Here is an 11,071-nt window from a genome sequence, read left to right on the forward strand (position 1 = left end):
ATGTGGTCATTGACATATATTTCATATTATCTATAAATGTCCTCTCTATTATAGAAAGATCACCCATTGCCAAGGAAAAGGAAGTATCGGCTAGTTCAGCAATCCAGGAAGAAGGGATGTCCAGCAAAAATCAAGATGAAGAAAGTAGTAAGATTTCCTGATTTTAAGGTAATTGATTCAGTAAATGTCTGATTTTTTTTTTTGCTTTTAATTGAGCTACTAATTGAACTACATCTCGTACTGAGGATGTGCAATTTTGATTTGCCTGCATGGCAGACGTGCGACATAGCTGCTGCTTTGACGATGGCGGCATCAACAAATATCTTCAGCATGAAACCAAAAAGTGTAATAGCACCATCCTTTTTTTTTTGGGGGGGGGGGGACCAGTTCATGATACATGACAACATAAAAAAGAAGCAAAAGCTAAGAAATCTATTTTTGAAAAAACATTTAATCGGCCATAAATGGATTCCTATATTTACCTTCTTGGAGGAGGAAGCTTGAATGAATGTCATTTCATGTAAAAGAATTAAAAAGAAATTGACAAGATGATATTGCATGTACATGTATATATCGGTTTCATCCAAATATGTAAAACTATAAAATGTCATAACTTCGTTGTTCTTCAATACATCATATTTTGCTGAAATTTTCATTGCTTGTCTGATTTACTCCTATTGAAATTTTATTTTCAAGTGGAACTATGCTTTAAAATATCATAAAATGGGCAACACTCATGTTTTCAAACCACCTTGCATCTAATGTTCATGAGGTGTTTTTTGTGTGTTTGTTTGTTTGTTTGTTTGTATGTATGTTTTTGCATAGGTCAGCCAGGATGCTTGACATTGGAAGAAGAGTCACATCAGTGCTCAAATAAGGGCAGCAATAACCAAAGGAGAAGAGCTGCGTACGGAGAGGCGAATATATATTAGCCTACCCGATGACATCGACCACAGCGGCCATGATGTGGGTAAGGTAATAGTCTACACTCTACAACATTTAATGAATTTTGTTAATAGGCTATTTAGTTTATCTGGACATTGCATATGACCTTGCGTTTTTATTGCCTGATTTTAATTCCACTTGGATCATATGATGCTCATGTAGAATTTTGAAACTCATGCAAAACTTAGCACCAATCCTAAGCACCGTACATTTGTTGACGAGAGTAAAGATTTGGATTTCGCAAAAAACTGTGGAGCAAATTTGCTATAGATCTACAAAACAAGAACATTGTACTGCCTTTTAATAGAACTTTCTGAGAACCTTGTCACTCATGCAGTCACAAGGAGCAAGATTGCATGTAACATAAATTCATCATCGTCTCTGGCACATAGTCACACCTACGTTCTAGATTGGCTAACTGCACAGGCAGGAAAGCCAATTTTACCGCCAGCTGGAGACTGTTTGGTAGCATTTGACAATGACCAGGTAATAGGGAAAAGCTATCATGTGCATACCAACAACAAAGTACACAGCAGCATCATTAAGAGTGTGTACATTGCAGAGGATGTAGATAAGGAGAAAAACCTACAAGTACAATTTCAGGAAACACTTCAACCAGGAAACTGGCTCACTGAGGAAAACTTAGCCAAGCAGGTTGAACAACTTCTAAATCCAGAGAGCCACTTCAACAAGGTGGTTGATGCAACGCACTACAAGAAGCATACCAGCTTTTGCAGCAGAAAATCGTTGTGGTATCTGCTCAGCAAATTTCGAAAGACAAGAAGTGGCATGATCACTGTAAGAGTCTAGTTGTTGAGACTAGCATACAGAGTCCAGTAACAGTGGTGGTCAAACCCACATTCCTATTAAAGTGTCAGATAACATCTACATGACTGTGTATACTGTACTCTCCTGGGCAGATACTCTCAGGAGTGGCTACTTATAATATTCAACATGGATGGAGTGAAGCCTCCAGAGCCTTTGTTGATGTCTGGCAACGTGTCAGAAAACTGAAAGCGATGGAGACAGCGTTTTCAACTGAATGTAGAATTTTACAACTCATGCAATGAACCCGTACCAATGTATGCAGTAGTGCTTAATATGCCTAGTTACCCTAGTAGTCACCAGTATGTATATGAGCTAAAGTAGCGTTTGTTTGAACAGAAGTAGAATACGAGTGAGTTATACTAGGGTGTATTCAGGATATATGAGCTAAAGTAGCGTTTGTTTGAGCAAAAGTAGAACAGTGTTAGTTTTACCAGGGTGTCATCTACATAGCTTTTGAAGCGTAACATTTTTTATGCTTCAATAATTTGTTTGTTTTTTCACTTTCCTGCCGGAAACATTCAAGTCAGAGGAGTTGATGCGAGTGGCATGATTTATTCTTGGTGAGAGCCAGTATAAGAGAGTAGGGAAAGATATCAAGAAAAAGCTTGCACACAAATTATGTTGCACTTTGCCACCTAAACATAAGGGAGTGGACAAAGTCAAGCAATCCTGTGATCTGTTCATTTTTACGAGGACTCAGCACCAATCCCAAGCTTGCATTTGTCGATGAGAGTAAAGATTTGGATATCACGAAAACTGTGGAGCAAATTTACATCTACAACACAAGAACATTGTGCTACATTTGGCATTTTCTGAGAACCTTATCACTCATGCAGTCACAAGGAGCAAGATTGCATGTAACATAAATTTGTCATTGTCTCCGGCAGGCAGTCACACCTATGTTCTAGATTGGCTAACTGCACAGGCAGGAAAGCCCATTTCACCGTCAGCTGGAGATTGTTTGATAGCATTTGACAATGACCAGGTAATAGGGAAAAGCTATCATGTGCGTACCAACAACAAAGTACACAGCAGCATCATTAAGAGTGTGTGCATTGCAAAGGATGTAGATGAGAAGAAAAACCCACAAGTACAATTTCAGGAAACACTTCGACCCAGAAACTGCCTCTCTGAGGAAAACTTGGCCAAATAGGTTGAACGAGTTCTAAATCCAGAGAGCCACTTCAACAAGGCGGTTGATGCAATGCCCTACGAGGAAGCACACCAGCTTTTGCAGCAGAAAATCCTTGTGTTTTCTGCTCTGTTCCCAAAAAGCTGGAAAAGATTCAGGCACAACAGAAAAAAATATGATCGTGGAGCGAAACCTTTCCCTCAGCTAGGTGAAGATGAGTCTGTCATGATGCATGCACAAGATGGCTGGAAACCAGCTGTTGTCATAGAAAAAACACACAAGCCGCAATCGTACATCGTGCAAACAGCCTCGGGAGGGATGTACCGTAGACGGGATCTGGCAAAAACGGCAAATGGTGGTATCAAAGACATAGATCCACATTAAAGGTCTGATGATGATGAGATAAAAACCTGCTCACATGGCCGGAGATGATAAGAGTGATAAATCTCATCCAAACAAAGTAACAACGCAATCAGGACTCTCACAGTCACATTTGATGATCAAGTAGCTGCAGAGACTCAAAAACAGCAGTGGAAAGTGTGTTGGCTCTGTGGCACAGATAATGTTCAGACTAAACGAGTCTGTGTTTGCTGTTATGCAAACTTGAACCAAACACCTGAAGTACAACAGGTGTACCTACAGAAGAGGAGCCAGTACCATCGAGACCGAAAAAACGTCACACAGAAACTCGTATGAAAGTGTCATTTTCCTACGCGGACCAGCAGGAGAGCACTGTAAATGATTCTTCATCGTGCAACAACACTCCTCCACCATCTAGAGTAAAAGTCAAAGCAGGGGAAACTGTGTTTGTCAACCCCAACTCTCACACCAGCCTGATAAGAGTATTCCAAGAAATTGGAAAGCAAGTTTCAATCAGTAAGTACGTGAATGGTGGGAAGCATCAGTGGGTGGCAGTCACTTGCAACGGACTGTCACTCACAATTGGCCAGCAGGTTCTTAATGAAACATTCACTCGCCGGGAGAGCGGACAAGCCCTCTTCCCGTGTAATGCATACATCAGACACTGCCATGATCATGAACAATTCACAGACACCCCACAGGGTGATCTTCACTATGTCCGTGAATTCAATTGGCTCCTTCTAAGAATAGGACATGAGCATTTCAAGATAAATATGGTCCTGTCGTTCTTTTCACTGAACTGGGAGATATGTGTAAATTAAAGGACCTCACATGGGTTTTTGCATGATTTTTTCCTCACCTTCAGGAGAGTAGCAGATAAGTTCAGTAAGCTGGAATGACCAGTGAAAAATGAAAAAGACAAAATATTGTAATTGTAATTCAGCATTGCACTTTTGTTTCTCGACTGTGTGAAAGCAGTCTACGATATCAATGTTCAATGAAACCTACAGTACTTCTCAGTGGCAAGTACACAAATTCTAGTATCCCTTCCGATAATGCATGTGACGCCAAGGAGTTTTAGTAACCCTTTATTCAAATTAATGAAATTCTTCCGTCGAGATGTTTTCATTGCAACTGATTGACAAATTGCCCTACACATGTACATTGACATAAATAAGCACTAAATTGATCAGTGTTTTAGTACTAGCCATGATAAAGAATCATGGGCGTACGTACTGTACTCGAGCAGGATTCGAACCTACAACCTCCTGATCTCCAGGCAGGCGTCATCTCCACTATACCAGCGAGCTTCTGCCCGGCATCAAGTGTAGGTTCTAATCCTTATGGCATGCAGCCAGTACTGCATACTCATTCAAATTCATGAAGTTCTTCCGTCCAGATGTTTTCATTGCAACTGACTGACAAAGTGCCCTACATCAATGTAAATAAGCACTGAATTGATCAGTTTGTTTTTTTTATAGTAGTAGCCATGATAATCAGTTGCAATGAAAATATCTTGACGGAAGAATTTCATGAATTTAAATACTGTAAAACGAGGAATTTTCGCGTGCATTTTAATTTCGTGAATTTCGCTAGTGCCAAGATTCGCGAAGTTAAAATGCACGCGAAAGTTCTTGTCTACGCAATATGCATTGAATGCCAGTGGCAGTTCGCGACAATTTCATGCCGCAAAAAAGGCCGTCCGCTCCAATTCGCGAAAAATTCATGCCGCGAATATATCATGTTTTACAGTAGTTACGCAGTACCCGCTGCATGCTACTGTATACACATTTCATGTTAAATCCACACCATTTTTGACATACCTTGGATTACTTTCCCTGCCTTGAATGATACACATCTAACTTAAAAATAAAAGAGCAAATCTTTAGCTGTTTGTCATGACTTTGTGGAGGTTCCATTAATTAACTTGGAGTTGATGAAGTTTTCTAGCTGGGTGAGTTGTCTGTGTAGCTCCTCTTCATTGCCATTGTTAGCGATGATGAAATCCCACTCCACGCCTTCATCTAGGCCACACTCTGTCTCGCTGTCATCGACACCTGTGAGATGAAACAAAGCAGAAAAGTTTATTCTACACTGCACAACACTCTGAGATTGAAGTTAACATACACATGGCCCTACATTTTGCTGCGTTGCAAAGACTTCATGTACATTGCACTCCAATCATAACGAATACGGTTATAACAAAATTCAGGTTACAATGAAGTAAAAATTCAGGCTGCAACATTATCCACTCTATGTTTTTGGTTTTATTTTATCATTGTTCATTTGTAAGGACTGCAGATTGTTACAAGTGGTGCTTTTCCATCCAGTCTATGAAATTAATCAAAGAGGTTTACCATAAAACCATAAATTTTCCTGTGCACGAAACTCTTGCAAATTGTGCAAAGTGGCCAAGATTTTGATGAACGTAAAATTATGCATGCAAAAGTGCTTGTTTATAAAATGCATTGAATGCCAGTGGCGATAAGTGAAAGTTACATGCCATGCCACGCTACTGTACCTGCTTTGAAAACGTATCCCCTTGACGCTCTCACAGTCTCCTCAGCCTGAACTCTGACCAGCAGGGTCCTGCTTTCATAAGTCTGCTTGAAGTAGGCCACGTCAGTCTGTCGTCGTGCATCGCTTATTAGCCACACCTACAATTACAGGTGACGAAAGGAACTTAGTGCAATATAGACTTTACGGGACGACATCCATTACTAGCATTCGTCAATTAAATTTGTACGAAAATATTGATACCTGTCAGTCCAAAAGTATTCTATCACCCTGGCAATAATACGTGGCAAGCTTGGTGAAAAATTTGATGATGTGCTTTCAAGATGAAGATGAAGCTGTGAAATTAGCCCCTATTTTAATCCCCATCAGGCCGGAGGGGGCACCCTTGGATCCACCATGAACAAACTTGAAACTACAATCAACAATATATTTACTCTGAAGAAGTGAAGAAGATATTCTACAGAAGATTGCAAAGATTCCCTGATTTCATGGCTCTGCCTCCCCCTCCCCCTCCATTTGAACAAATAGATGTCCTATTACTCTAGGAATGTTACCAGACAAGTTTGCTGGAAATCCTTCATAGGGTTTTCAAGAAGAAGACAAACATGTAAAAATTTACCCATGACTATTACATACTATGGAAAACATGTGATGGGCACTGGATAATAAATGCCCAAGGCCAACACTGCTACACACATCCCTAACTATGCTGTGTAGCTACATCTGTATGTAGCAGACACTACTCAGGGATGTGGGTAAAAATAGAAAGAACTAATCTGTACATCAAAGAGCATGAAAATTACTATTTTTATGGCACTTCAGGTTTTTGCCTGATAAATGGCATTCCTGATTGTCCACAGGCATACTTGTCAACAATGTATGGCAGAAACTCAGAAAATAAACTGTAACAATCACATCAGAACAAAAGAGGACATATTGCAACAAAAAACTTACACACTAATGGTTTCAGTGGAAAGTCTTTCCACTGAAACCATTGTACTAGTCTACCTGTCCTGTTATATCTAAGAGGTGTTTACCTTAAACTGAGATGGCACATCTTCAGTAGCAAGACGACAGAATACAGCGGGGTCCTCCAGTCTCTTCCTCTCTCCCCAGACCACCATGTCCTGCCTGTAACGCTCCTTGTACGACGATGCTGTCAGGAGCTGCTCATAGTCAAGATTGTGAATCTGTTGGGTAGAGAATGAAACATCCATCCTGTAATGGTAAGACTTTGACAGGTTATCATACAATTATTAACAGTGGTCTGACAAACCTATAGTTTCACTTACCCTCGCGAGTGCAAATAGCATTGCTTTCCTAGAAGACCCCGCCTTACCTCAGTGCAAAGCTACATCGTACATAGTATCCATTTTTAAACCAAGGTGATGAGGGCAAACAATAAACAACACATCACAGGTTAGTTGCGCCACATACAATTCAACTTCTCTGCACCTTTGAGTGTTTTTAAAACATATATATGGTGCTATACAAATGCTGTGGATCATCATCATCCAATTCAAAACCTCCTGTTCAAAAGTCCACAGATTATCTATGAGCTCAGGGTGCTACAAATGCACTTGCATGAGAGCCCAAGGGAATTAGAACTCTATGTCGGTTAAATCATTAGGCCCTTGACTAATGCAATCACAGGACCCTTGCCAAATACCTGTGGCGGCAAGTGAGTAAAATGTCCATTGTAGTGGCTGGACGCTTGAAAATGCAATGCTACCAACATTATAAACCAAACATTATGCACAAACAAGTGTAACTTGCTATGATGACAAGTAAAACATGAGTGCTCCTACACCGCATTGAACCTTGCAGATTTGGGCTTAATTTCTATTTTAGCTAATGACAACTCTTAACCATTGAGGACGGACTGATTTTGCTACAACACGCATTTCCCATAGACACCTGCCCGAGTATACTCAGGACTCGTCCTCAATGGGTTAATGAATCAGCCAACAGGAAGGGTTGAGTGGCAAAAACAACTTGCACTAAATCAAAAATATATATCCAACTGAAAATAACACAGCCGATCATCATGAATTCAGACTGCAGCAATCTGATCTGCAGTACTTAGTAGGTAATGTGTACCAAAAATTATCCATCAAAACTTTCAAATAATGCAAAACCTTGAGGAACCCAATACTGTGAATTGTATTGTCGACTAGGTTTCTTAATAGCTTACTGTTACCTCGGCCAAGGTGGTTATGCTTTATATACAGTGTGTAGCAGTATTGGTTGTCTGTCTCTAAAAAGTATCTCTCAAAAGGTAGAATCAGATTTCGATGAAAGACTCGGAATATGCTCACTAAAACAAAAGGGGGGAAAAGAACTCAAATTAGTTTTGGACAGTGGGCCAGATCATGAACCGTTTCTACAATTTTTCTAAAACATGCATGCACTTCCATGAGGTTACTGACCCTATGACCTCGACAGAGCTTTGAATTCTCTAGGTGCTTCTTTTTGACATTCCATGGTAACCATCTCTGAGAACAGTCAATGTCTACATATCCACACCTTTATACTTGGACTGCAAAAACATTCATCCAATGTTCTCTCTTACACCCTCAATTACAAAAATGGAGTTATTCACCTTGTTGCATAAATCAGCCTAAGGGAATCTAACCGAGCACTCAAAGAACTTGATAAAGATGATTAACTGCTGCTTTTAAGACTTGGTATTGTCATGAAACCAGAATATATCTAGACTGTTTCCACGGATCTATTTAGAAAGAAAGAAGGAAAGTACATACCTTGGCATACTGGCGTTTCAAAGGAGCAGAGAGAGTGAGAATCTTGCAAACATTTTCTCCTATTCTGCAACAACAAATTTACAACATATTCACACCATTGGGAAATCACCATACAGGGTTCGAAATTGGCAATGGTCCGCTGGCCATTGGCCACCCAAGTTCACGTCGGACTAGCTAAAAATCATAAAATTCTAAAGTAACTAGTCCGTCTGGCTAGCCAAAATATTGCTTCAGTGTCAAAATTGATTCTAAGTAGTCCGCCTGGCTAGTCAAAAAAAAAGTTAAATGCGACCCCTGCCATATCAATTAATTGGACTATATTACAATGCAGATTAATTTTCCTGGCTATCTAATTTCACTTCCGCATTTAAATGATATTCAAGAAGAGAAAGAGAGATTCATGGTGATACTATGTGCATGCAGTCTGTGAAAGGACTGTTGTTTGGCAAAAGAAGACTGTAGAAAAGGAGAGAGGATGAGGGAAGCGACATAGGGCGAGTGTAAGCAAGGCAAATGGTGACATTCGAACGACACTAAACATTCATGAATTTGTGTCAATTTGTGGGTAAAAGACAAACAAGCTGATTTTCGTAGGAGACCATAAACAGCATATAAACCCTACATAGCATATGGTGTATTATATCTAACTCAGTAATTTTTTTCTTAACAACTCAACTTTCCCTGACGTGTCTATTTCTCTACGTTGAACCCATTCTTACACTGAACACTTCTGGACAGTTACAAAGGTGTCAAGGTTGGTTTTTTGGGTTTTTTTTGGCGGGGGGTTGACAGTTTGAACTGGAGCAAAGATTTTTTTATTGATTGCTGCTTACAAAAGTTTAGCACACTTGTAATTTGGGCAGTCTTTACTGCAGTTATAGACTAGTATCAACATTCACACTGTAGCATACTGAATAGTGAATTTAATCATTTCTGGTCCGATATGTACATGTACATACCTACAAATTTTATTAGAACTATGTACATGGCATATGATGTTCTAAGACATGATTAAAATAAAATCTGCTGCAGCAGGAATCAATGCTGTGACTTCTACTAGCCCAATGTTTGTTATCATCTTTTTGGAAGTTCTACCTTTTGTTCAAAATGGATGTAACAAAGTCTTTGCCAGATTTGCGCTTGCCACTGAAAACAACCACAACTGCTGGATCCATTGACGCCGAGGCCATTTTCACTTCATGGAAAGCAGCTAAGCTCCTGCCCTGAAAGAAACAAAAGAACACACCGACTCTGATTAGTAGACCATTTTTTCATAGAAGAGCGGCCAGAGTCAGATTACAAGCCAAATACCAGTTGAGCTCAAATGCACACTACAAGCATATCATGTCTAGCGTACCCACATCATCCGCTGAAATCAGCCAGCCTCTCTGATGGAAACCTGGCACCTAATGCTCCTGCGAACCTGGGAGGGCCTCATTGCTAGAAACTCATAAAATCAAATGCAAGTCCCCAAAATCATATACAATGTACATGCAACTTTGTATGTAAATGCAAGTCCATTGCTAACAGGACTTGCACTTGATTTTATACGCAAATACCCGTAAATCAAATGCCACTTTGCATTTAATTTTGAGCGGATTGTAAATGCAAAGTTGAAAGCGATAGATCCAAAGTTGAATTTAAGTTGAATAATCGCTTAACTCAAAAGTTCTTTTCAAGTCCTCTTCTCTTTATTTTCTCTTGATTCTAATCCCTTACAAGTCAAATTTTCTTTAAGCTGAAGCTATTTTTTTTTTCAGTCCGAATAGATTCAACTTAAGGAAGGTTGACTGTACTTGCATGCATTTGATGGAAAGTTGCTTTGAATGGCATTATGACAAATTTCTAGCAATGGGTCCCATGCCAGAAGTGTTTAAACTGCTGTAGAAGCCAGCATGCATGCCCCGACAATTCACTATAATTCACAATTCACAATTTGCTGGCTAATTTCAGCAGAACATGCGCCTCTGCCAGGAATACTCACAGAAGCATACAGTACAGTGGGTAGCTAGTGATCAAATCTCAAATTGGTAAATAGTGGTATATATATTTCTTAAAATTGTTATTTCTGTATACACTCGGCATTGCAACTTTTCTTTTTCACCATCTTTCTAAATCAGGATCCCCTTCCTCTCTTGAGAAATTTGAATTCATGGGAATGGGTAACTATACACAGCCCAGTCGCTGTACATGGTGTTTTCGCATAGCGTAGTAACAGCGTCTAGTCGGGCTAGGGAATGGGATGACCCTTTGTCAGAGAATTTCAGCACCCTCAACCTCCCTTGCTGCTTGTTTCTCTTCATTGTCATCACCCTTTCCACTACTCTTCTATCACCCCCTTTCTTTGATGATGTCCCTGTCTACTAGTACTTGGCTAATTCACGATTAACATCGATAACAATCGTTAACAATAAGACCATAAAGGCGCATGCCCCCCGCCAAAGGCCAAGACTTCACCAGCGTCAGTGGGACCGGCCGGTGTCAACAGGAATGGCAGAACCTATAGTACTGTACGAGCTGAAATTTT

The 11,071-nt window shown here is 40.0% G+C and overlaps 1 protein-coding gene across 1 annotated transcript; it reads right to left on the reverse strand.

Annotated features, from left to right (window-relative positions):
* Window positions 1-5,161: 5,161 nt before the first annotated feature.
* Window positions 5,162-9,759, reverse strand: LOC139718600 (phosphomevalonate kinase-like). The gene is made up of 5 exons (XM_071630066.1): window positions 9,640-9,759; window positions 8,545-8,608; window positions 6,820-6,972; window positions 5,787-5,922; window positions 5,162-5,322 (listed from the first exon to the last, which is right to left on the reverse strand). The coding sequence occupies exons 1-5, from the start codon at window positions 9,732-9,734 to the stop codon at window positions 5,162-5,164; spliced, it is 609 nt and encodes a 202-aa protein (XP_071486167.1). The 5' UTR covers window positions 9,735-9,759.
* Window positions 9,760-11,071: the final 1,312 nt, after the last annotated feature.

The sequence above is a fragment of the Diadema antillarum genome, unplaced genomic scaffold (genome assembly GCF_040938485.1).
Source record: "Diadema antillarum isolate AM-2024a unplaced genomic scaffold, OU_Dant_1.0 scf00000097, whole genome shotgun sequence".
NCBI lineage: Eukaryota > Metazoa > Echinodermata > Echinoidea > Diadematoida > Diadematidae > Diadema > Diadema antillarum.